At 40.1% G+C, this 27,428-nt stretch overlaps 2 protein-coding genes across 8 annotated transcripts in view; one reads left to right on the plus strand and one right to left on the minus strand.

The window, feature by feature from the left end:
• LOC127452163 (gastrula zinc finger protein XlCGF8.2DB-like) overlaps positions 1-8,373 on the plus strand; it is a 39,713-nt gene extending 31,340 nt beyond the window's left edge. The window contains exons 2-3 of one of the 3 annotated variants that reach the window (XM_051717447.1): positions 4,817-5,413; positions 5,849-8,373. In XM_051717447.1, coding sequence (XP_051573407.1) covers positions 4,817-5,413; positions 5,849-6,024 — 773 coding nt within the window. In that variant the 3' untranslated portion in view covers positions 6,025-8,373. Of the gene's footprint in view, positions 1-4,816 lie in introns of all 3 variants that reach the window. The other 2 variants (XM_051717448.1, XM_051717444.1) reach the window with 2 other exon arrangements.
• The window catches only part of LOC127452154 (gastrula zinc finger protein XlCGF8.2DB-like), a 467,064-nt gene extending 450,336 nt beyond the window's left edge, over positions 1-16,728 (minus strand). Inside the window, exons 1-2 of one of the 5 annotated variants that reach the window (XM_051717431.1) lie at positions 8,368-8,496; positions 523-2,582 (exon numbers count right to left, since the gene is read on the minus strand). Coding sequence is in view for 4 of the 5 variants with exons in the window: in XM_051717427.1 (XP_051573387.1) it covers positions 16,127-16,208 (82 nt within the window). In the remaining variant the exon portion in view is untranslated. Of the gene's footprint in view, positions 1-522; positions 2,583-8,367; positions 8,497-16,126 lie in introns of those variants that run through there. The other 4 variants (XM_051717427.1, XM_051717422.1, XM_051717430.1 and 1 more) reach the window with 4 other exon arrangements.
• Positions 16,729-27,428: the final 10,700 nt, after the last annotated feature.

The following is a 27,428-nucleotide window of genomic DNA, read 5'->3' on the forward strand; positions in this document are numbered from 1 at the left end:
TTAGCGTAAAGCTGACAATTTACACAAGGTTTATTTCTATTTCTTCTGCTCCAAACTTATTTCAAACTTACTTCTCTGTCTGCTCGTATAAATGTAACACATCATAAGAAAGTGTTTCACCGCTGTTCAGATGCACTTTGGATCGCATCATTTATATGTATAAATGTTTTCCATCTGAACGGACTAAATATTAAACGAAACAAATGACAATAAAATGCAAAGTAATCTCTTCAGTAATCAAAATACTTTTTGAATGTAACTGTATTCTAATTACCAATGATTTAAATTGTAACTGTAGTGGAATACAGTTACTTATATTTTGAATTTTATATATGTATTCCATTACTCCCCAACCCTGATTGTAATGATATGAATGATAATGATGATCTGGAGACCCGTTAACAAACATAGCCTGCCCAACCTGATTAACCTAAACAGTACTTCGAAACAGCAACATATTACATAGACTGAAATACCACAAAACAATTACATATATTGAGCCAAAACATTATGACCACTTACAGGTGAAGCAAATAACGTTGATCATCTCCTAACAAGGCCACATGTCAAGGTCTGGGTAGATTAGATGGTAAGCGAACAATCAGTTCTCATAGTCAACGTGTTGAATGCAGGAGAAATAAGCAGGAGTAAAGACCTGAGTGACTAGGGCCAAATTGTTACAGCCAGACGACTGGGTCAGGGTATCTCTGAAATGGCAAGGCTTGTGGGGTGCTCCTGGTCAGCAGTGGCGGGTACCTACCGACAGTGGACAAACCACAAACTGGCGACAGGGTGTCGGTGACAGAAGATTTTTGTGATGGTTACGGGAGGAATGTGTCACAACATACAGTACATCGCACCCTGCTGTGTTTGGGGCTGCGTAGCCGCAGACTGGTGCCCATGATGACCCTTGTTCACTGTCAAAAGCACCTACAGTGGGCATGCGAGCGTAGGAACTGGACCTTGGAGCAGTGGAAGAAGGTCGCCTGGTCTGATGAGTCCCATTTTCTTTTACATCACGTAGACAGCCATGTACATGTGCACTGTTTACCTGGGGAAGTGATGGCACCAGGATACACTGTGAGAAGATGACAAGCCGGTGCAGGGAGTGTGATGCTAGGGGCAATGTTCTGCTGGGAAACCCTTGGTCGGCCATTCATATGGACGTCAATTTGACACATTCCACCTAACTAAACATCGTTGCAGACCAGTTAAACCCCTTTATGGCAATGTTATTCCCTGATGGCAGTGGCCTCTTTCAGCAGGATAATGTGCCCTGCCACAGTGCACACATTTTTTGGAAATGGTTTAAGGAACATGATGAAGAATTCAAGGTGTTGCCCTGGCCTCCAATTTCCCCAGATTTCAATCCGACTGAGCATCTGTAAGATGTGCTGGACCAACAAGTCCGATCCACGGCAACTCCACCTCGCAACTTACAGGACTTGAAGATTCTGCTGCTAATGTCCTGGTGCCAGAAACCACAAGACACCTTCAGGGGTCTTGCAGAGTCCATGCCTCTGCATGTTGGCGCTGTATTATATCTTTGAGTTTTTCTGAATTTCATACAAATTGCATGCCATTACCTGCAGTTTGCTCAGTACAACAACTATGACTTCTTAAAGACCTTGATTGGTGGAAACTTTTCCCACATGTAGGGCAGTGGTATGGCTTCTCTCAAGTATGCCCTCTCTCATGTTGTTTTAGGGCATCTGACCGACTGAAACTCTTTCCACACTGCAAGCATATGAAAGGCTTTTCTCCACTGTGAATTCTCATGTGCATGTCAAGGTTACCTTTATGCACAAATCTCATCCCACACTGAAGGCAAATGTTAGGCTTCTCTCCAGTGTGATATCTTATGTGATCCTTAAGGCCTCCTCTATAAATGAAACTCTTTCCACACAGATGGCATGTAAAATGCTTCTCTCCGAAGTGAATTCTCACATGCACATTAAGGTATCCTTTAGACGTGAAACTCATTCCACACTGAAGGCATGTGAAAGGCTTCTCTCCAGTGTGAGAGGTTAAGTGTCTTTTAAGACCTAATTTGTTCATGTAACTTTTTCCACACTGAAGGCATGAGAAAGGTTTCTCTCCAGAGTGAGATCTTATGTGGTCCTTAAGGCCTCCCCTAGAAATGAAACACTTTCCACACTGAGAGCACATGAAAAGCTTCTCACCAGTGTGAATTCTCATATGAACATAAAGGTATCTTTTAGTCGTGAAACTGTTACCACACTGAAGGCATGTGAAAGGCTTCTCTCCAGTGTGAAATATTAAGTGTCTTTTAAGGCCTAATTTGTCTGTGTAACTTTTTCTACACTGAAGGCATGTGAAAGGCCTCTCTCTAGTGTGAATTTGTTTGTTTCTGAAGACTTTCCACACTGAAGGCAGGTGAAGAAATGTTTACTTGTGTCCTGTTTTGTGAGGAATTCTTCTCAGTCTGAGCAAATAAAAGATTTTTCTTCAGTTATGAAATGAGGATTCTGATACTGATGTTCCTCCTCCACTTCATTCAGTTCTTGACTTTCCTCTTTCACTTCTATTGGTTCTTGATTTCCTCTTTCATTTCATCAAGCCTAAAAAGAAAATAACAATAACTACATTTCCATCCAAGGGTTTTTTTGCGACAAGAAGTGTAGCACATCAAAAAGTTTCCTGATATAGCTGATGGAAACGCAAATTATCGCTAAAATTTCAAAAGTGTCGACATAATATTTTTCCGTTTAACTCTAGCGCATGAACTCTATGTCGATACTTCAAATTTCATAAAAAACTGGTTTGTAAACACTTTTTGTCGAGAAAATTGGCATTAACGCAAAAATGTTAATGGACAAGTGCAAGGAGAACAAATGAAAAGCCACTCTGTGATTACTGTAATCATGGTAGCCATCCGTTTATTTATTAAAGTTGCTTTTCCACACCATTCAAAATAATAGATGCCAGTCATGGAATTAGCAATACAATACAAAATACAAAAAACATAATTTCTGTGCACAAAGATGTTTTAAATTAAAAATAAATACACAATCCTAGGAGTAAAAGCTTCAGTGTGCTTTTTTGGAATGCTAACATATAGCCCAATTCTATCAAATTATTGTTTAGCTTACTTTTGAAAAAATGACGGCAAAATTCCAAATAAATTAACAAACGAATAAAGCATTAAATAAAAATAAAATAAAAAATTACCAAACGAAATAATAATATTGTTAGGCCTATATAATTGCCTTTTCTTTACACAAACTTATATTAGCCTTACCCTGTTCTGTAGATGAAAAAAAAATGTCAGCTGAATGACATTCTCAGAATGTTCTACACTTTTTTCAAGATAAAACTATTTGTCCAATGCGGAGTTCATTTTCAGAAAACTAGCTTTTGAACATTTTAAAACTTTTAATTATTTTAAATCTAACCCTCTTTACCTCAGATCACATTTGCTGAGCTTCTTCAGAAAATGCCAATTGCATTATGATGCTAAAATTAATTTGAGATGACAATCAAGTTCAGTTGGTCATTAAAAGTTGCTGGAGAAATATGCGGGACATAATGCAGTTGTGATGGCAATGCTTTAGATTAGATGATTGTTCAAAATAGCCTATTGAATATCAGGAATGTATCATATATGTAAACCCTGACATTACACCGCATCAGTTTTTCTTTAATAGCTGTGCACACAGCATATACACATCGATGGATGGTCCTTATACTAAGAACGAAAGTTTCCCCCATTACTTGGTGCAAGTTGCCAGCTTGAACAGGGCCATGACGATTTGCTTTCGGGTCAGAACTGGTGGCAACCTGTGATATACGCAACATCAGGATCAATATTACAGTCCTATCAGAAGGGCAACTGTTCCCTTTTGATTGCAATTCCTCCTTCTGACTGCATTTATTTGAGAAATTAAAATGACAGTAAGCTGGCTAATTTCAATTAATTGTCTCAATACTCTCCCCATTTCACAAAGACTTTGGGGGGGGGGGGGGGTGGAATTAGGGACATCTGGGAGGCAAAATGTACACAATTAGCGATATACACACATTTCTGTATGGAAACGGCTTAAGGGCAGATTTATTTTGCAATAAACCAAAACTTATGTGACAAAGTGTTTTTTAAGCATGACGTCATTACGCACACCATTTTTATGGAAACTAGACTGTTGAAAAGTAAAAGTAATGGAAGAATGTAATAGAAGAAATGTACATGGATCAGGCATCTATTGTATATGATTATATGCAGTAAAATATGTTAAAAGGTGTCTTATGTTAATTCCAATAAATTAGGGCTGTACAATTGTAGGGCTGTACAAATGAAAAAAAAAAAAAAACAATCAAAATATTATGCTAATTTTGTCATTGCGATTGCAATTACAAATAATATATAACATCTCATGTCGCTGCTGCTTAGATATTATGGCTAAAAGTACAAAAAGGCATAGCGCTTGCTTGACTACTACAGTCCTACTGCAGCAGATCACACAATTGATTATAGCAGCGGTCAATTGTGTCAGGGCTCAACGCTAAGGATTGTCTCTACTGGCCCAGTTAGAGCCTACACAAAAATAAAAAAAGAAGAAAAAAGGTTGTCTTTACCATCATGGTTTTAAAAAATGTGTCAGACGCTAAATCATTTTATTTCCTTCTCTCACACCCCTCGACACACCGGTAGGGGCGGGGGAACAGGTTTGCTCATTCTTAACAACTGGACTTTTTCCACCACACTCTTCACTATGTAACAATACTAGTTATGAATTCCATTCTATTACTACAATGCAACCCACAAAAATACATGTTGTTGTCATCTATCGCCCTCCAGGTCAGCTGACAAACTTTCTTGAGGAGTTGGATGTCCTGCTATCCTCCTTGCCGGAGGACGGTAGGCCACTTGTGGTTCTTGGTGATTTCAACATACACCAAGACAAGCCCCAGGCCACTGAATTGAATAATCTCCTGGCCTCATTTGACTTGGAAAAACTACACACCACAGCAACTCACAGATCGGGCAACCAGCTGGACCTCATCTTTACACGTAACTGTACCAACTCAAATATTCTTGTTACTCCTTTACATGTCTCAACATTCAACATGACCCTCCCATCTACATTAAAACAGACTCCACCTTTGGTTTCCTTTCGCCGTAACCTCCGTTCCCTTTCACCCTCTCGCCTTTCCACTATTGTCTCTACCTCTCTTCCTACACAAAATGTATTTACCATGCTTGATGTAAACACTGCCACAGACACACTAAGCTCTACTTTAACAACCTGTCTAGACAACATCTGTCCTATCTCTTCTAGGCCAGCACGTGCTACACCACCCAGCCCCTGGCAGTCTGACGTCCTTCGTGAACATCGGACTGACCTCAGGGCAGCTGAGAGGAGATGGCGGAAATCTAAAGATCCAGCAGATCTAGGTAAATATCAGTCTCTGCTTGCAGCTTTTTCAGATAACATTAAATCTGCAAAAACCTCCTATTACCAGAACAAGATCAACAGCACCACAGACACTCGCAGCTTGTTTAGAACATTCAACACACTTCTCTGCCCTCCCCCTCCACCACCAGACACATCACTGACAGCAGATGTCTTCGCCACATTTTTTACTAATAAGGTTACAACCATCAGCAATACATTCTCAGCACCACACCCTGTCAAACACCTGTCTCCTGTATGCAACTCTTCTGTCTCTATGTTCTCTCCTCTGACTGACACTGAGGTCTCTAAACTCCTCCTCTCCAACCACCCCACCACCTGTTCCCTTGACCCCATTCCTTCTCACCTTCTCCAGGTCATTTCTCCATCCATCCTACCTGCACTCACACACATAATTAACACATCTCTTCTTACAGGCACTTTTCCCACTACATTTAAGCAGGCTCGAGTAACCCCGCTGCTGAAGAAACCCGCACTTAATCCCACACAAATAGAACGACACCACAGTGACTGCTCGAATTTCTGCCTGCCTGGTGGACATCTCGGCCTGGATGAAGGAGCACCACCTGCAACTCAACCCAGCCAAGACTGAACTCGTCTTTCCAGCCAACCCTGCTGTTGAACACAACATCACCGTGCAGCTGGGTGCAACTACAGTAACGCCTTCCAAATCAGACCACATCTCAAAGACCGCAAGATCATGTAGATTTACACTCTACAATATAAGGAAGACCCTTCCTCTCTGAACATGCCACACAACTGCTTGTCCAGTCACTTGTCATAACTAGACTGGACTACTGTAATGCTCTCATTGCAGGCCTCCCTGCATGTGCAATTAGACCCCTGCAAATGATCCAGAATGCAGCAGCACGTCTGGTCTTTAATAAACCAAAGAGAGCACGTTACACCACTTCTTGTCTCTCTCCGCTGGCTGCCGGTTGATGCACGTATCAAATTCAAGGCTCTGATGATGGCATACAGAACAGTCACTGGGTCTGCTCCAGCATACGCGCCCACAAGAAGCCTGCGGTCGGCTAAGGAACGTCACCTTGTTGTACCTACACAAAGAGGCACCAAAACACTTCCCCGGACTTTCAGCTTCATCGTACCACGTTGCTGGAATGACCTTCCCAACTCCATCCGTGAAGCTGACACTCTCTGTCTTCAAAAAACGATTAAAAACACATCTTTTCCATGAGCACTTAACCAGTCATTAAAAAAATAAATTTAAAAAAAAATTTAAAAAATATTCCTGTTGCACTTTATTCTGTTTTGAATACTATTATGATGCTAGTGAAACTTTGTAATACAGCACTTTTCATACCACTGTCTCCTTAAGATGATTCGCTGATGTTTTCCTCTTTGTAAGTCGCTTTGGATAAAAGCGTCTGCCAAATGAATAAATGTAAATGTATATATATATACTGTATATATACACTCACCGGCCACTTTATTAGGTACACCTGTACATCTCCTTATTCATGCGATTATCTAATCAGCCAACTGTGTGGCAGCAGTGTAATGTATACAATCATGCAGATATGGGTCAGGAGCTTCAGTTAATGTTCACATCAACCATCAGAATGAAGACAAAAATTGATCTCAGTGATTTAGACCGTGGCATGCTTGTCTTGGTGCCAGACAGTCTGGTTTGAGTATTTCTTTAACTGCTGATCTCCTACGATTTTCACACGCAACAGTGGTTCCCTACCCTGTTCCTGGAGGCCCCCAACACTACATATTTTGGTTATCTCCCTAATCAAACACACCCGATTCAACTCATTAGCTCATTAATAGAGACTCCACAACCTGAATTGGGTGTGTCAGATAAGGAAGATTTACAAAATGTGCAGTGTTGGGTGGCCTCCAGGAACAGGGTTGGGAACCATTGGTATAGAGAATTGTGCGAAAAACCAAAAAACAACCAGTGAGTGGCAGTTCTGTGGACGAAAACGCCTTGTTGATGAGAGAGGTCAACGGAGAATGGCCAGACTGGTTCGTCTTGGTGGAAGTGGGTTGGCAAAATCGCACGCACAAAGTGCAAGTGATAAATGATGTCAGCACATTCATAAGACACTGGTAGCTAGGGTAAATGGGCTGTATGCCTAGACACTGATTTACAGTGGCAAGAAAAAGTTAATTACCTGCATTTATGTATAAATTTGTCTTAAAATCTGGTTTTATCTTCATCTAAGTTATAATGAACAATAATGAACAAACACAATCTTTCAAAGGATTGTATTGTTATTGTACATATTGAATACAGCATTCAAACATTCACAGTGTAGGTTGGAAAAATATGTGAACCCCTATGCTAATGACACCAACAAAAGCTAATTAGAGTCAGGAGTTGGCAAACCTGGCATCCAGTAAATGAAACGAAATCGGAGGTGTGGGTTAGAGCTATTTAGAATTATAAAAAGTTTACTATTCACAAGAAGCATCTGCTGACGTGGACCATGCCTTGCAAAAAAAGAGATATCAGAAGATCAAGAATTGTTGCTTTGCATAAAGCTAGAAAGGGTTACAGAGTTATCTCGAAGAGCTTAGATATTCATCTGTCCAAAGTTAGACAAATTGTCTATAAATGGAGACGATTTAGTACTGTGGCTACTCTCCCTAGAAGTGGCCATCCATTCAAGATGACTCAAAGAGCACACCGCAGAATGCTCTGTTAAGTTAAAAAAAGAACCATACAGTGACCGCTAAAGTCGAAGAAATCATTGGAACTGGTTAACATCTCTGTTCATGAGTCTATTATATGGAAAACACTGCTGCTTTCCAACAAAACCATTGCTGCATGCCTGAAGTTCGCCAAGGACCACCTTGACATGCCACAAATCTACTGGGAAAATGTTTTGTGGACTGATAAAACTAAGGTTGAATGGTTTGGGAAGAACACACAGCACTATGTATAAGGTCACCGCATACTAACATGAAAACTTCATCCCAACGGTGAAGTATGGTGGAGGGAGCATCCTGGTTTGGGGCTGCTTTGCTGCTTCGGGCCTGGTCAGATTTCCATCATCGAGGGAATGAATTCCCAAGTTTATCAAGACATCCTACAAGATAATGAAGGTCAGTAGAAGTTGAGTGATGCAGCAGGACAATGACCTTTAACATCAAAGTAAATCCACTACAGAATGGCTTCAAAAAAAGAAAATCTACCTTTTGGAGTGGCCCAGTCAGAGCCCAGACCCTAACTCAATAGTGATGACAGACCATAACATGCAATGACATGCCATCAACTGCAATTTGCTTACTACAACTCTGTGCAATGCCCTATGGCTTCTTAAAGACCTTGATTGGCGGACACTTTTCCCACATGAAGAGCAGTTTTATGGCTCCTCTCCAGTATGCACCCTCTCATGTTGTTTTAGGGTGTCTGACCGACTAAAACTCTTTCCACACTGATGGCACGGGTAAGGCTTCTCTCCAGTGTGAAATTTTAAATGTCTCTGAAGACTTTGTTTTTGTGTGAAAATCTTTCCACACTGATGGCATGTGAAAGGCTTCTCTCCAGTGTGAATTCTCATGTGCACATTAAGGGATCCTTTACATGTGAAACTATTACCACACTGAAGGCATGTAAAAGGCTTCTCTCCAGTGTGAAATTGTATATGTCTCTGAAGACTTTGTTTTTGTGTGAAACTCTTTCCACACAGATGACATGTGAAAGGCTTCTCTCCAGTGTGAATTCTCATATGCACATTAAGGTATCCTTTACATGTGAAACTATTACCACACTGAAGGCATGTGAAAGGCTTCTCTCCAGTATGAAATTTTATGTGTCTCTGAAGACTTTGTTTTTGTCTGAAACTATTCCCACACTGAAGGCATGTGAAAGGCTTCTCTCCAGTGTGAAGTTGTATGTGTCTTTTAAGGCCTAATTTGTCTGTGTAACTTTTTTCACACTGAAGGCATGTGAAAAGATTCTCTCCAGTGTGAATTTGTATGTGCTTGTTAAGACTTTCTTTTAGTGTGAAACTCTTTCCACACTGATGGCATGTGAAAGGTTTCTCTCCAGTGTGAATTCTTATGTGTCTCTGAAGACTTCCTTTCTGTGTGAAATTCTTTCCACACTGATGGCATGTGAAGGAGTGTTTGGCTTGAGTTTTGTTTACTAAAGAATTCTTCTCTTCTACTTCGTTCAGTTCTTGAGTTTCCTCTTTCACTTCTATTGGTTCTTGATTTTCCTCTTTCATTTCCATCAAGTCTGAAAAGAAAATATGAAAAGCAATAAAAATTGACCCTCAATGTAATAGAAACTGCTGCAACTGCATTATGTTAAATATTTCTGCTCTCATATTGCTGCTGATTAGATATCAAGGCTAAAAGAACAAAAAGCACAACACTTGTCTGAGTACTGCAGTCCTACAGCATCAGATTGTGACTGATTCTAGCCGCAGTCACTTTATCACAGTGCAACAAGCGTTAAATGATATACAAAAAAATCTGTACAAACGTTAATAATAAGTTTAGAAGGGGCAGGTCGAAAGCAAGCAATTTTATATTGTTTCTCACTTTTGCATAATGAAATTTGTGTTGTGGGCTGTACCATTAGCATGGGGGTGTGGGTTGGGGAAATGGTGGCCCAATGTGGCCCAGTGTGATCATCAATCGTTTGATGAGAGCTCATTGCCTTGTGGAATTAGGTAAACACTACAATGAAAATTTGTCAACTTTACAACAGTCAAGCAAGTCTTTCAATCCAAAATACTTACCCATGACAGGAGAGTATGTGATATCCGTGTTTTTTCATGGCTACAACTTCCACAGTTGTATTAAAGTTGTATCTGTTACAGTTTACTGTGATAAATGCTACTACGGGGGTTGATGTGAAGATGGGAAAAGTCTTGTAATTGATGTTGGTGCAGGGCAGGGGTTTTCTCTTTCCATCATCAGCACTGTTCAGAATATTGCGGCTGTTTAGCCACTTGACATGGTTGAATTGCTCCACAGCGCTTTAAAATAGAAAATTCTCATGTAGAATTCAAATGTGCTATGATATCCAGGGAAGCCCGATTTAATAACGCATGTGATCGGATCTGCTCTATCCTGTCACCGGAGCTCTCAGCCCTGTAGACACGTGTGCACGGATAGACCAGAGCGCAACTTCAGGCTTCAATCACTTGTGCCTGAATCATCATCATGTGTGCACATCCGTATCCCACATGAGAAGAACCATATTTAGTGCTTATAAAGCAAGATGACTATCATAAGGCTGCTGCATTGCCTGACTGAAATGTGTATGGACGTGGCTGGCATTAGTGTAAAAAATAAACGTGCATCTTAAAACAAATATACACCGATGTTTACACATTGCATCAATGACATCACAGCATTGGTGGTTTGATCGATGCATAGATCCAGATCGACTTAACACAACAGCAACTCAGACATCAACACCATTGCTGTTTATGTACTGATTAGTTAAAAGTTTTTTCATGATCTATAGCGCTGTCACGTCTGCACATTTTTTGACACAGGCTAGAAAGTCTTTAAGTGGATGTAATGACTTTTAGGATACGGCAATTACGTAATGTATGGGTTATGTAGCTGACATGCATCATGTCAAAACCAGGAAGAACATCAAAAAGTACACCAAAGGCTTCAGTTATCACCAATGACATCATATCACAATCATTTCAGTTGCAACAAGGGACTAGACAAGGATGCCCACTCTCTCCATTACTTTTTGCATTGTTCATAGAACCTCTAGCAGCTGCCATAAGACAAAATGATAATATCACCAGCTTTTCATTGAGTAAGTTGAAAATTTTCCAACCATAAAATCTCATTATATGCAGATGATATTCTAATATACTTACAGAAGTCATCAAGCTCATTAAAGGTGCACTCAGCAATTTCCTCCTCATTAAAAAGTTTAACTCCTTAAGCCATGAATTGTAATTTTGCAATGTAAAATCATGACCAGTCACAGTAAAATGAAGACTCGAGTCATATTTGTAAGCTTTATTCTCCATGGAGAGGGTCTGCATATGGGGGCTGCCATGTTAGAATCACATGACCAGCCGAATACTACTCGCTTAATCTCAGTAACCATCCTGTTATTTGATCATGGCTGACTGTGTATACTACATCTCTACAATGGCATCTGAAACTGAAAACTATTGATTTTAAATTACGTTGCATCCAAGCCACTAGGTGTCAGTGTAAATCCAAGATGACACAAAGACAAAAGTTATCAAGTGCACCTTTAATTAATACAAAAATACCAGTTTACACTATAAATTGGACTAAATCTACAATCTTACCAATAAATAAAAAACCTAGGAACACAGGACTTCATAATATTCCAATTAGTATTGGCAATATCACCTACCTAGGAATACACATTTCCACCAACCTATTGAATTCATTTAACCATAAATTAACTTCACTGCTAAAAACAATAGAAGACAACTTAAAACGCTAGATGAATCTAGCGCTCTCCCTAATAGGACGAATTGCGACAGAAAAGATGTCTATATTACCAAAAATGTATCTGTTTCCAATTGTTCCGATACAACCCACTAAAAAATGGTTTGACACACTACATAGCAAAGTAAATACATTTTATTGGAAAAACAAGAACCCTAGAAGTCTCAGTACACTTCAGAAAAGCAAGGACATGGGAGGATTAGCGGCAACCAATTTTCAATATTACTTCCTAGCACCACAATTACAGTATCTCTGTAAATGGATAAATGGCAATCATCTTCACAACCCATGGTTACAATTAGAATAGTCTTAATGTAAACAAATTTCGATATCACACTTGCCCTTCCTCACTAATTCAGTTAAGCACCATGGTCTTTTTAAAAACACTGTCATTCGCACAATATTATCTGCCTGGTGGAAAGTTAATAAAATGACTCTTTATCCTTTAGCACCACATTCCCTCTCTCCTGTATGGCATAATCCAGATTTCATCATTGGTAAATCTCCAAAAATCTACATCATCTCTTCATATATAACAACTTCATCTCATTTCCAGAGCTGACACAGAAATATAATTAAAAAAAAAAGATCAATATTTTTACTACCTACAAATTAATAGTGCTATCAAAGCTAATATTGGTAACAATTACCCCAAACAACCACCACTCATTGAGAAAATCAACAAAAACAGTAACAACGATTATTGGCTAAACTATATACCCTATAAATATCTACAGAGAATGTATTAAATACCAGTTAAACAATGAGAGAAATACCTGAACATCAACACAGATAATAACTTCTGGAAACAAATTTGCACTAATACATTCAGTTTAAGCAGAAATACTAACATAGAACTAATTCAACATAAAATCATGTATAGAACACACTTAACACAATATAAAATGTTTAAAATAACGCCGACAAATGCACACACTGTAATCTCAATACCCAAGATAATTGCTTTCACACACTCTGGTCATGCCCACCTGTCACCCAGTTCTGGAAAGAAGTCACTGCCAAATTATCAATATTTTTTAACTGTCACATTTCTGTCATCCCATCATTATGTCTTTTATACAATCTCTCACAAGTAATTCCCACACCAGAACACAAACCCCCCTTCTTCTGTCACTAGCTATCGCCAATAAAACAATTATAATCCCTTGATAAACCCTTCATCATAATCAATGCACCCATGACCCCGCCCACTGGCACTCAGTCAGACAAGTGAAAAGGAGAAAGATGGGCCTCATCTGTCACGGGAGATTAATCTACTCACCAAAGGGGACTTACACTGGACACCTTCCTAAATGTTTTTCTACATAAACATGCACTGGATGAACTGCTTTGAGCGTTTTCATGCATCTCGCGCCACTTTTAAAAGACGCAATGTCAAGTTATAACTCTTAAAAGCAGACCCCCATTCTGTGTTGTGCTGTTTTGAGTATAAAGGCGTCCTGGACACGTTTTTTCACCCATCTGCGCTATTTTTAATTGCTGGTCTATGAAAACATGCACTAGATGGACGTCTATGATCGTTTTGATGCGTTTTCGGCAATGTGTGCTGCATTTGAAGAGTGGTACAAGCGCAACTTTCAAAAACATCTGTTCTATTCCACTTTTGCTTTCGGCTCATATCAGCGTGGATTGCTTGTGAGCCAGTCACAATATGATTCAAGCTTTGCAAAGGAGCTGTTATTGAAGGATGGGGAAGATAAAACACTATTGGACCCGGCTGCAAAACCTTAAGTAACCGATTCCATTCACAAATGTTTCATATGTCATGACTGTTGAATAGTTTATGGCGCTGCTGTGCTTGAGTGAACAGTTTAATATATTCGGATGTAATGTGTTGGGAGTGCATTATGTGTAACCCATGTTCTGGAAGGGCTTGCTAAGGTGCCATGACCAAGGCAAAACGCCCTTCCATAAACTGGACCTATGACAATTGATGTGCAGCGTGCACCATGAACATTTACAGCCGGGTATCTGTCTCCCCAGTGCAGTAATTTTCAGAACATTACAGAAGCTTATTTGAAAATGCTAAATGTCTTCCAGGTGTTTTTGGACTACAACTTGAACAGCTCTATTTATCACAGCTTTCTGCAGTTTAATAATCATGCTAGGCCATATTATGATTTTATTTCAAAAGACTGTGTAGCCCAACAACAAATCTGGAAGATGTTTGCAATTCAAATTTATAATCATATGGGTGTATTTTTATATTTGTAATGTAATGAAAGACTGGGGAAGACACTCTCCAGGGTACCACTAAAATCTCATCTTAACACATTGAATTGCTATTCTCCTCTTTACCTGAACAACATTGTGTATGATCTGTTCCACCTAAACAGTTTTGAGGTTAACTGATGTTATTTTGTGTCACTGGAAAATAGTGATCAATGACATTCTGTCATTTAGGATATTTAACATTTGTTAATTAGGGATTCGTGAACACAGTTATGTATTTATATTTGTTGAGTAAAAAATACTGGTTTAATTTTTAAGTTAAAATGTAAAGTTAGACCCTTGTGTAAGATATCCCCCTCAGAATTAGGACACAAGGCCCCTTATTTATTGCAGGTGTTCATGGGGTTATTGTCTAATAATTCCATGTGTTAGATTTAGATTTCAAACATCTTCACTATTTATATTAACCTGTAAGCTAATTGACTGGAATAATTCAATCTGAATTCACAGTACTGCTATTATAACATCCCTTAAATTAAGAATATATATATATATATATATATACACACACACACACACACACACACACATACACACACACACACACACACACACACACACACTGTTGGCCAAAGGTTTGGAATAATGTACAGATTTTGCTCTTATGGAAAGAAATTGGTACTTTTATTCACAAAAGTGGCATTCAGCTGATCACAATGTATAGTCAGGACATTAATAACGTGAAAAATTACTATTACAATTTGAAAAAAAAAAAAAAAAAAATGTTCAGAACTTCTTAAACTACTTCAAAGAGTTCTCATCAAAAAATCCTCCATGTGCAGCAATGACAGCTTTGCAGATTCTTCGCATTCTAGCTGTCAGTTTGTCCAGATACTCCGGTGACATTTCACCCCACACTTCCTGTAGCACTTGCCATAGATGTGGCTGTCTTGTCGGGCACTTCTCACACACCTTACAGTCTAGCTGATCCCACAAAAGCTCAATGGGGTTAAGATCCATAACACTCTTTTCCAATTATCTGTTGTCCAATGTCTGTGTTTCTTTGCCCACTCAAACCTTTTCTTTTTGTTTTTCTGTTTCAAAAGTGGCGTTTTCTTTGCAATTCTTCCCAGAAGGCCTGCACCCCTGAGTCTTCTCTTTACTGTTGTACATGAAACTGGTGTTGAGCAGGTAGAATTCAATGAAGCTGTCAGCTGTGGACATGTGAGCCGTCTATTTCTCAAACTAGAGACTCTGATGTACTTATCCTCTTGTTTAGTTGTACATCTGGCCTTCCACATCTCTTTCTGTCCTTGTTAGAGCCAGTTGTCCTTTGTCTTTGAAGACTGTAATGTACACCTTTGTATGAAATCTTCAGTTTTTTTTGGCATTTTCAAGCATTGTATAGCCTTCATTCCTCAAAACAATGACTGACTGACGAGTTTCTAGAGAAAGCTGTTTCTTTTTTGCCATTTGTGACCTAATATTGACCTTAAGACATGCCAATCTATTGCATACTGTGGCAACTCAAAAACAAACACAAAGACAATGTTAAGCTTCAGTTAACAAACCAAATAGCTTTCAACTGTGTTTGATATAATGGCAAGTGATTTTCTAGTACCAAATTAGCAATTTAGCATGATTACTTAAGGATAAGGTGTTGGAGTGATAGCTGCTGGAAATGGGGCCTGTCTAGATTTGATAAAAAATGACTTATTTCAAATAGTGATGGTGCTGTTTTTTACATCAGTAATGTCCTAACTATACTTTGTGATCAGCTGAATGCCACTTTGGTGAATTAAAATACCAGTTTCCTTCCGAAACAGCAAAATCTGTACATTATTCCAAACTTTTGGTATATATATATATATATATATATATATATATATATATATATATATATATATATATTACATTATTCAATTATTTAGTATCAGTAGTTAAAAATGTGCTTGTCTTTGTTTGTTTAACAAAGTTATTTCTCAGCTCCTCTGGTTTTTACAGTCATCAAACCTGTTAAACTGTCTGAATGTAAAGAATGAAGATTGAACACGAACCTGTTTGTTCCTCAGTGTGTTCTGTTTTAATTCTGCATGCTTCTGGATAACCCATATCTTCACTCTCCTCTTTAATAAACATCTTTACAACAGTGTCACACAGATTTCACTTGTTTCCTGGAGTTTTGCTGATTTACAGACAACTCGCAATTCTCCCGCTTTCTGCTTGAAAATAAACACTGGAACAGTGTTTAAAATCTACAATAAAACTTGTGAAATCACTGTAAATAAAAGAACTGAAATTGACGCATTAATTCTTATTCAGCGCGGTGAATCTTCTTCTTGTGTAAATGACTCGGAAAGTAATATGGCGCATTATCGCCACCTAGTGAAAGCACAGACCAGAGATGTAAATAAATAAATAAAAATCGTAACAAACAAGGAAAAAAATAATGCAACATTGGGAGCGTTGCCCCCGGGGGTAAAAGGCACATTTGATTTGATTTTATCCTAAAACACTAAATAGTAACTAAAACTACACTTCCCTAAACACCTGTAAAGTATTCTGGGCTGAATACTAAATACTCTCTCTAAAAAAAAAAAGAAAAAAAGGAAACGTATTCAGAACACAAGAATACTTATTAGAATGCATATTTATAAAGGCAAGGCACAATTTGAACTTTTATCTAGTGCATCTGAATAATTTGTTTCTTTAAATTAGATAAACTAATGTTTAAAGTTAAACACTAAACAATTTAATCTTCTTCTTAACCAATTATTTGATTGGACTGACAAAGAATAATATATTTTCACACAAAATTAGATAAGAATGCAAATGCAAATAAACCATATTTATTTTCGAGATGATAACTGTTTTTTTTTTTTTTTTTTTTTTTTTTTTTTTTTTTGTTCACAATTCTTATGTTTTTTTGTATTGGATGTCGTCTGCCTTATTGTCTATGACAGACAAACATTTTTGGACATTGGTTCAGCAATTTCACACTGTAAACCGGACTTCAAATTCCTCAATGCCGACCCGCTGTTTACAAACACGCAAGCGGAGCCCTTTGTCTGTGCTGCACGGCCGCGGAAACGCAGGAGGAAAAGGGGAAACAGAGCCGGCGTTCTCATCAGAGTAAGACGCCACGCAAATCGACCCCCGCTACCCAGTATTCTACTGGCAAATGTTCAGTCTCTGGATAACAAGCTCTGCGAGCTGAAAGCGCGGATCTCTTTCCAACGAGAGACGAGGGACTGCTGCATTATCTGCCTTACGGAAACTTGGATGTCTGCGGAGATTCCAGACTCAGCCATTGAACCCGCGGGGTTCTCCGTGCACCGAGCGGACAGAGCGAAAGACCTCTCAGGTAAAAGCAGAGGTGGTGGTGTATGTTTTATGATCAACAAATCCTGGTGTGATCAGAGGAACGTACATTCTATCAAGTCTTTCTGCTCTCCTGATCTGGAATTTCTCATGCATCTGTGTCGACCATTCTGGCTACCGAGGGAATTCACAGCGATCATTATCACAGCTGTGTACATCCCGCCACAAGCTGACACAGACCGGGCAATCAAGGAACTATATGGGAGTATAAGTGTGCAGGAAACTGCACACCCTGAGGCCGCGTTCATTGTGACCGGGGACTTTAATAAAGCCAGTTTCAAATCAGTCGCACCAAAATACCACCAGCACATTAGTTTTAACACACGAGGGGACCGGGTTTTGGACCATTGCTACTCTCCCTTCCGGGATGGCTACAAATCCCTCCCCCGCCCACCATTTGGCAAATCGGACCACTCTTCCATTCTGCTTCTGCCCGCTTACAGGCAGAAACTGAAACAGGAAGCACCCACCCTCAGAACGATCCAGTGCTGGTCAGACCAATCAGACTCTACGCTACAGGACTGTTTTGATCACATGGACTGGGGGATGTTATGGTCCGCCTCTGTTGACGACATTGAGCTTTACGCTGATAGCGTAATGTGTTTCATCAAAAAGTGCGTGGAGGACGTGGTTCCGACCAGAACAATACGGATCTATCCGAACCAGAAACCATGGATAAATAACGATGTTCACGCGGCACTTAATCCTCCGCTTTTAATTCCGGGAACGCGGAGGAGCATAAAAAAGCCAGTTATGCCCTCCGAAAACGTCAGAAAAATCAGAACAGCAAAACGTCAGTACAGGAGCAAGATTGAAGGACAGTTTAACACCACCAACTCTAGAAGCATGTGGCAGGGAATTAACATCATCACGGACTTTAAAGGGAATAAAAACTCCGCCATGAACACCGCTGCCTCTCTCCCGGATGAGCTAAATACTTTTTATGCTCGTTTTGAGGGTAATAACACCGTCCCCGTGGAGAGAGCTCTCGCGGCCGAAGCTACAGAGGTTAGTTCACTCTCCGTCTCTGTAGCGGATGTAACCTGATCCTTCCGACGGGTGAATATCTGCAAAGCCACGGGCCCAGACGGCATTCTGGGCCGCGTCATCAGAGCGTGCGCGAACCAGCTGGCTGGTGTTTTTACAGACATTTTCAACCTTTCCCTCTCTTTGTCTGTTGTCCCCACATGCTTTAAAACATCCACCATTGTGCCTGTTCCAAAGCAATCAATAATAACTTGCTTAAATGACTGGCGTCCTGTTGCTCTGACCCCCATCATCAGCAATTGCTTTGAGAGACTAATCAGAGATTACATCTGCTCTGTGCTGCCTCTCTCTCTTGACCCATTGCAGTTTGCTTACCGCAACAACCGCTCCGCTGATGATGCCATTGCATCTACAATACACACTGCTCTCTCCCACCTGGAAATAAAGAACACTTATGTGAGAATGCTGTTTGTAGACTACAGCTCAGCATTCAACACCATAGTGCCCTCCAAGCTAGATGAGAAACTCCGGGCTCTGGGCATAAATAGCTCGCTGTGCAGCTGGGTCCTGGACTTCCTGTCAAGCAGATGCCAGGTGGTTAGAATAGGCAGCAACATCTCCTCATCACTGACCCTCAACACTGGAGCCCCACAGGGCTGTGTTCTCAGCCCACTACTGTATTCCCTGTACACACATGACTGTGTGGCAACACATAGCTCCAATGCCATCATTAAGTTTGCTGATGATATGACGGTGATAGGTCTGATCACTGACAATGATGAAACAGCCTACAGAGAGGAGGTGCACACTCTGACACACTGATGTCAGGAGCACAACCTCTCCCTCAACGTCAGTAAGACAAAGGAGCTTGTGGTGGACTTCAGAAGAAAAGACAGAGAACACAGTCCCATCACCATCAATGGAGCACGAGTGGAGAGAGTCAGCAGCTTCAAGTTCCTGGGTGTCCACATCACTGAGGAACTCACATGGTCCATCCACACTGAAGTCGTTGTGAAAAAGGCTCATCAGCGCCTCTTCTTCCTGAGACGACTGAGGAAGTTTGGAATGAACCGCCACATCCTCACACGGTTCTACACCTGCACTGTAGAGAGCATCCTGACTGGCTGCATCTCTGCCTGGTACGGCAATAGCACCGCCCACAACAGCAAAGCACTGCAAAGGGTGGTGCGAACTGCCAGATACATCATCGGAGGTGAGCTTCCCTCCCTCCAGGAAATATATACCAGGCGGTGTGTGAAAAAAGCTCGGAGGATCATCAGAGACTCCAGCCACCCAAGCCATGGGCTGTTCTCACTGCTACCATCAGGCAGGCAGTATTGCAGCATCAGGACCCGCACCAGCCGACTCCATGACAGCTTCTTCCCCCAAGCAATCAGACTTTGAACTCTCCCACGATCAAAATACATCAGCACTGCACTTTATTACTCTTACTCTTATATCTCACACCGGACTGTCATAAATTATATTATTATTATATTCTCTCTTAACAACTTACCTACAATACAACCTACTGTACATTCTATATATACTACTATATATACTGTTTTATATATTTTTTTTTTTATTGAATAATGTGTACCTATATAGTGCGTATTGTATACTGTGCAGTGTATGTTATTATTTGTATATTGTTGTGTGTAATTATGTGTATATCAGATGTTTAAATTGTGTTGTGTTAATTTGATGTTATTGTAAATTGGTATATGTCTCATCACTGTCATGACTGCTATGTTGATTGGAACTGCACCCAAGAATTTCACACACCATTGCACTTGTGTATATGGCCGTGTGACAATAAAGTGATTTGATTTGATTTGAATCTGCATGATTTTATCCACTGCACTGCTGCCACACGATTGGCTGATCAGATAATCGCATGGATGATTGTTGGTGCCAGATGGGCTGGTTTGAGTATTTCTGTAGCTGTTGATCTCCTGGGATTTTCACGAACAACAGTCTCTAAAATATACTCAGAATGGTGCCAAAAACATCCAGTTCTGCGGATGGAAACCCCTTGTGGATGAGAGAGGTCAACAGAGAATGGCCAGACTAGTTCCAACTGACAATGTCTACGGTAACTCAGATAACCGCTCTGTACAATTGTGGTGAGAAGAACAGCATCTCAGAATGCTATTCTGAGATGCGGGTTGGCGCTGTTTTGGCGGCACGAGGGGGACCTACACAATATTAGGCAGGTGGTTTTAATGTTGTGGCTGATAAATAGCAGTTCTTAAAATTCCGTGGTAACATCACAGGAATGCAACACATTCCTGTTTTTAAAGTGTCTAACAAAGATACACAGTACTTACATACATTATATAACATTAAATCAGCCCTGTTAGTATATGATGAATTAGCATCAAATAAAGTAATAATGATTCACATGCAGAGTGTCCCAAGATGAAGCCTTGTCTCTCACAAAGAACAGGTGTGTTTCTTAGATTAAAGAAAAATTATGAAGAGTAATTATTGTTTTAGCTGAAATTCAAGGGCAAAGTCTGATTTTGGCTAATATTTACGCACCTAACGTTGATGATCAGGGCTTTTTTATAGATCTGGAAGGGATGTTGCAAACCGCTGGCACCCCTCATGATATAATATTGGGAGGAGACTAATCTTTTGATTGACTCAGTCCTTGATCATAGTGAAGCTAAAGTGTGTAAACCCTCTAGAGCAACATTGACGCTTCACAGGATTTGTAAAAATCTTGGTCTTTCGGATATTTGGAGACTTTTGAACCCATCTGGTAGGGACTATACATTTTTTTCATCAGTCCATAAGATTTATTCTAGAATAGATTTTTTTTGATATCCAAATCCCTCATTTCATCTGTTGTTGATTGCTCAATTGGAAACATTTTAGTCTCGGATCATGCCCTGGTGAGTTTAGAGGTGATGCCACATATAGAGAAAAAGAAATCATATAGTTGGCGCCTTAATGTATCCCTTTTACAAAATCCTGATTTCCAACAAATGTTAAAGACTGAAATCAATGTTTATATGGAGACCAACTGGTCCTCAGTATCCTCTGTGGGCGTGGCTTGGGAGGCACTTAAAGCAGTTCTTAGGGGCCGGATCATACAGTATGCCTCATTCATCAAAAAATCCAATGCACGAGAACTTGTGGAGTTGGAAGGAAATATTAAAAGTGCAGAGGCAGAGCTGAAGCGCCGTATGTCATCTGATGGCCTCAGAGAATTGACCCGATTGAAATATAGATATAATACTATTCTGTCGCGGAAAGTGGAGTTTTGGTTATTCAGGGCAAGACAGTCATACTTTGAGTCGGGTGACAAAGCAGGGAAGCTTTTGGCTAGATATATAAAGCAGAGAGAGTCTCTTTCTATCATTCCCTCAGTGAAATCTGCTGGTGGTGAAATATTTACCTCGGCCATTGATATTAATAATGCTTTTAAAGAATTCTATATTCATCTTTGTAGTTCCACGTCTTCATCTACTGATGAAGATATTAGAAACTTTGTGGAACCATTAGATCTTCCTAAACTGATGACTGAGCAAAAAAACTCTCTTGATTCTGAGATAACCTTGGAGGAGCTTAACAAGGTAATTAAGTCCCTACCTACTGGCAAGGCTCCGGGGCCAGATGGTTTTGCCGCAGAATTTTTTAGATCCTATGCTACAGAACTGGCCCCACTTTTGTTAGAAGTTTATACTGAATCATTAAAGAAGGGAAAACTTCCTCCAGCCATGACACAAGCCCGGATCAGTCTGATTCTTAAAAAGGACAAAGATCCAAGCGAGTGTAAAAGTTACCGTCCAATCTCCCTGATCCAACTAGATGTAAAAATATTGTCAAAAATTTTGGCTAACCGATTAAGTAAGGTTATGACATCTCTTATACATATAGATCAGGTGGGGTTTATTCAGGGCCGCAGCTCTTCTGATAACATCAGGCGTCTCATCAATATCATGTGGTCAGTGGCGAATGAACAATCTCCGGTCGCTGCCATCTCACTTGACTCCGAAAAGGCATTTGATGTGGTAGAATGGGATTATCTTTTTAAGATTTTGGAAATGTATGGGTTCGGGAGTACATTTATTGGTTGGATTAAGTTACTTTATAGACACCCTGTAGCAGCGGTACAAACAAATGGATTAATTTCAGATTATTTTACTCTGGATAGGGGCACTCGACAGGGTTGCCCACTTTCCCCGTTATTGTTCTGTCTTGCCCTGGAACCATTAGCAGCTGCGATAAGAAAGGAGGATGATTTTCCAGGGGTGACAGCAGGAGGTGCGGCGCATAAGCTTCTGCTTTACGTAGATGATATTTTATTATTTGTCTCTGAACCTACTAGATCTATGCCTTGCCTCCACAGAACTATTAATTCCTTTTCCAAGTTCTCAGGATACAAAGTCAATTGGTCTAAATCCGAAGCTTTGGCGCTGACAGCGTACTGCCCAGAAACGGCTTTCCAGCCGGGCGCCTTCCAGTGGCCCAAACAGGGCATTAAGTATTTGGGGATTTTATTCCCAGCAAATTTGTCTGATTTAGTTAGTGTTAATTTTGACCCTTTAATAAAAAGGTTTTCGAGCGATGTCAGCAGGTGGGCTTCATTACATTTATCGATGATTGGGAAGGTTAATGTTTTATTCCAAAATTCAACTATCTGCTTCAGTCTCTCCCTGTAGATGTCCCCCTCTCTTATTTCAAGCAATTTGATAGCATAGCGAAGTCCTTTATTTGGAATGGTAAGTGCCCCAAGTTAAATTTCAATAAGTTACATAGGCCAATTGACAAAGTAGGGCTAGGCCTACCCAAGATTTTGTTTTATTATTATGCGTTCGGTCTTAGACATTTGGCTCATTGGTCGCTTCCATCTGAGAGAGCCCCTCCCTGGTTTTGTATTGAAAAGGAAGTTCTTGCCCCTATCTCGCCACTGCATAGCCTTTCGATTAAACTAGCCGGAGAGGTTAAGTCGCATCCCGTTATTTTGCATTTGCACTCGATATGGACAAAAGTGTCCAGAATGTTTAATTCTGATATTTATTTAAATGTTGCCTCGAGCATATGGCAGAACCCTAAACTATGTATTAATAAGTCCCCTTTTTGTTGGTCAGATTGGATTGTGAGGGGGGTTACTACACTCAGTGACCTATACGAGAGTGGAGTGTTGAGATCCTTTAGTTGTGCTGGGAGGACCACGACATCATGGTTTTTCTGGACTTTACTAGTTAGACTCAAGCAAAATGCAACGGATTCAATGTGTAAATAATATATTCACCAACAGAAGGTGGGTTTCGCACTGCTTTTTTCTGCTAAGCTGAGAACTGACACCAAGGACGGTCGCAAGACTTTTACATGCCCACGACAAGCTATGGCCTTCATTAAATCAATGGTGTGAGTGGGTAATTTGGCCTGCACTCGGTCAACAATACAGACTACACATCGTGCATATTACTGAAACAGCCCGAGAGGGTTTGTTATTCTGTTGGCTGCCCACTGACTCTCGCGCTACACTTTTTTCTTTTTTCTCTTTCTCCCTTTATTGACTTATTGTTGAGTTCACTTGTTCATTTTGTGGGTACGATGTGATTATTTAATGGGGCTTATTTTATGGAATACATTTTTGTGCAATTTACTGGCATGGTTTATGTGAAGAAAAAAACAAAGACGGAGTCGTGTGGCGCCATGTGAGGTTCTGACGTGTGAACGGCGAGCTCTGCGCACTTTACTAATTTTAATAATTTTTGTGTCATAAACCGGTGAGATTCGATACACCCTGATTTTTAACTGTTCTAGGGAGACAATATGTCAAAGAATTCAAAATCCCACCTATTGGCTGGAGTTTGTTTTATAGATTATCTTCTGTTGTGTAATTCTGTCTCACAAAATTTGTATAGAAACACCGGACTTGAGCAATCCGATGGCAAAGTTGTCGCGGGGGCTCTCATAGGCGTACATGGACTGTTTGAGTTTAGAGGGATGGATGCTGGTTGGCGCTGTCGTGCGCGGGGTTAATGTGCACGTTTTTCTTTTTTCTGTTTGTTTGGTTCGGGGGGAAGTTTGGGGTTTGATTGTTGCACTAAAGTTGGAATGTGGTCTTTATAATTTTATTTTTGGCACACAATCTATTTTTTCGAATATGTCAAAATGTCAGATGTTAATATGAGTGGATTGTCTCTCTCCACGTGGAATGTGAATGGGTTGGGGCACCCCATAAAAAGAAGGAAGGTTATTTCTTTTATTAAATGTAAGAAATATGATATAGTGAAATGCATCTTTCCCCACAGGAAGCTGAAATATTTGGGAAGATATGTTGCCACATACGGAGAAAAATAAATCATATAGTTGGCACTTTAATGTATCCCTTTTGCAAAATCATGAATTCCAACAAATGTTAAAGGCTGAAATCATTGTTTATATGGAGACCAACTGGTCCTCAGTATCCTCTGTGGGCGTAGCTTGGGAGGCACTTAAGGCGGTTCTTAGGGGTCGAATCATACAGTATGCCTCATTCACCAAAAAATCCAAAGCATGAGAACTCGTGGAGTTGGAAGGGAATATTAAAAGTGCCGAGGAAGAACTGAAGCGCCAAATGCCATCTGATGGCCTCAGAGAATTGACCCAATTGAAATTCAGATATAATACCATTTTGTCACAGAAGGTGGAGTTTTGGCTAATCGGGGCAAGACAGTCATACTTTGAGTCGGGGGACAAAGCAGAGAAGCTTTTGGCTAGAGAGTCTTTTTCTACCATTCCCTCAGTGAAATCTGCAGGTGGTGAAATTAATAATGCTTTTAAAGAATTATATCTTGATCTCTATAGTTCCAAGTCTTTGTCTACTGATGAATATATTAGAAACTTTGTGGAACCGTTAGAACTCCCTAAACTGACGACTGAGCAAAAACATTTTCTTGATTCTGAAATAACCTTGGAAGAGCTTGGCTAGGTAATTAAGGCCTTGCCTTCATGAGGCCAGATGGCTTTGCCGCTGAATTTTTTAGATCTTATGCTACAGAATTGGCTCCACTTTTGTCAGAAGTTTATACAGAATCATTAAAGAATGGAAAGTTTCCGCCAACCATGACACAAGCCCATATCAGTCTGATTCTTAAAAAGGACAAAGATCCAAGCGAGTGTAAGAGTTACCGTCCAATTTCCCTGATCCAGCTAGACGTTAAAATATTGTCAAAAATTCTGGCTAACCGATTACGTAAAGTTATGACACCTCTTATACATAAAGATTAGGTGGGATTTATTCGGGGCTGTAGCTCTCCTGATAACATTAGGCATTTCATCAATATCATGTGGTCAGTGGCAAATGATCAGACTCCGGTTGCTGCCATATCACTTGATGCCGAAAAGGCATTTGATATGATAGAATGGGATTATCTTTTAAAGATTTTGGAAATATACGGGTTTGGGAATACTTTTATTGGATGGATTAAGTTACTTTATAGACACCTAGTAGCAGCGGTACAAACAAATGGATTAATTTCAGATTATTTTACTCTGGATAGGGGCACCTGGCAGGGTTGCCCTCTTTCCCAATTATTGTTCTGTCTTGCCCTGGAACCATTAGCAGCCACGATAAAAAAGGAAGATGATTTTCCAGGGGTGGTGGTGGGAGGTATGGCGCATAAGCTTTTGCTCTACGCAGATGATATTTTATTATTTGTCTCTGACTCCACTAGATCTATGCCTTGCCTCCACAGAATTATGAATTCCTTTTCTAAGTTCTCAGGATACAGAGTTAATTGGTCTAAATCCAAAGCTTTGGCTCTGATAGTGTACTGCCCAGTGTCGGCTTTTCAGCCGGGCGTCTTCCAATGGTCCAAACAGGGCATTAAGTATTTGGGCATTTTATTTACAGCAAATCTGTGTGATTTTGTTAGAGTTAATTTTTACCCCTTAATAAAAAGTTTTTCGAGCGATGTGGGCAGTTTGGCTTCATTACATTTATCTATGATTGGGAAGGATGTTATTAAAGTGAATTGTATTCCAAAATTCAACTACCTGCTACAGTCTCTCCCTATAGATGTCCTCCTCTCTTATTTCAAGCAATTTGATAGCATAGCAAAGTCCTTCATTTGGATTGGTAAATGCCCCAGATTACATTTCAGTAAACTGCATAGGCCAATTGACAAAGGTGGACTAGGCCTACCCAAGATTTTGTTTTATTATTGTGCATTTGGTCTCAGACATTTGGCTCATTGGTCCTTCCACCTGAGAGAGAGCCCCTCCCTGGTTTTGTACTGAACAGAAAGATCTTGCCCCTATTTCGCCATTGCAAAGCTTTTCTATCAAACTAATTAGAGAAGTTAAGTTACACCCCGTTATCTTGCATTTGCACTCGGTATGGACAAAAGTGTCCAGAGTGTTTCATTCGGACATTTATTTAAATGTTGCTACGAGCATATGGCTGAACCCAAAATTATGTATTAATAAGTCCCCTTTCTGCTGGTCAGAGTGCATTGTGAGGGGGGTTACTACACTCAGTGACCTATACGAGAGTGGAGTGTTGAGATCCTTTAAAAATTTGGTTAAACTTTTTGGGATTCCCAGATCTCAGTTCGATAGGTATTTACAGCTGCGCCACCTGATCTGTACTGTTTTGGGGAGTAGCACACACCCCCCTAAAGTGCCAGGTACTCTGGGAGAGGTGATTACTGCTTTTGGAAAAGGTCATGTATCAGTTTATTACTCCCTGCTAATTCAGAGTCTGTGGGATGGAGCTTTAACTTATATCAAGAGATTATGGGAGAAAGATTTAAACTTGGTATTGGAGGAGGAAGTGTGGGCTAGAATTCTAAAAAAATGTCAAGTGTGCATCTAGAGATGCAAGGGTGCGCCTTATGCAATTCAAGATTTTACATAGATTCTATTGGACCCACTCTAGATTGTATAGGCTTGGTCTTAAAGACACACCCACCTGCTGGTGATGCCAATCAGAAGATGGAGACACAACCGATGTTTTAGATCCAAGAAGTTTGGTTGAAGGTTCAG

The sequence above is a fragment of the Myxocyprinus asiaticus genome, chromosome 14, assembly GCF_019703515.2.
Source record: "Myxocyprinus asiaticus isolate MX2 ecotype Aquarium Trade chromosome 14, UBuf_Myxa_2, whole genome shotgun sequence".
Taxonomy (NCBI): Eukaryota; Metazoa; Chordata; class Actinopteri; order Cypriniformes; family Catostomidae; genus Myxocyprinus; species Myxocyprinus asiaticus.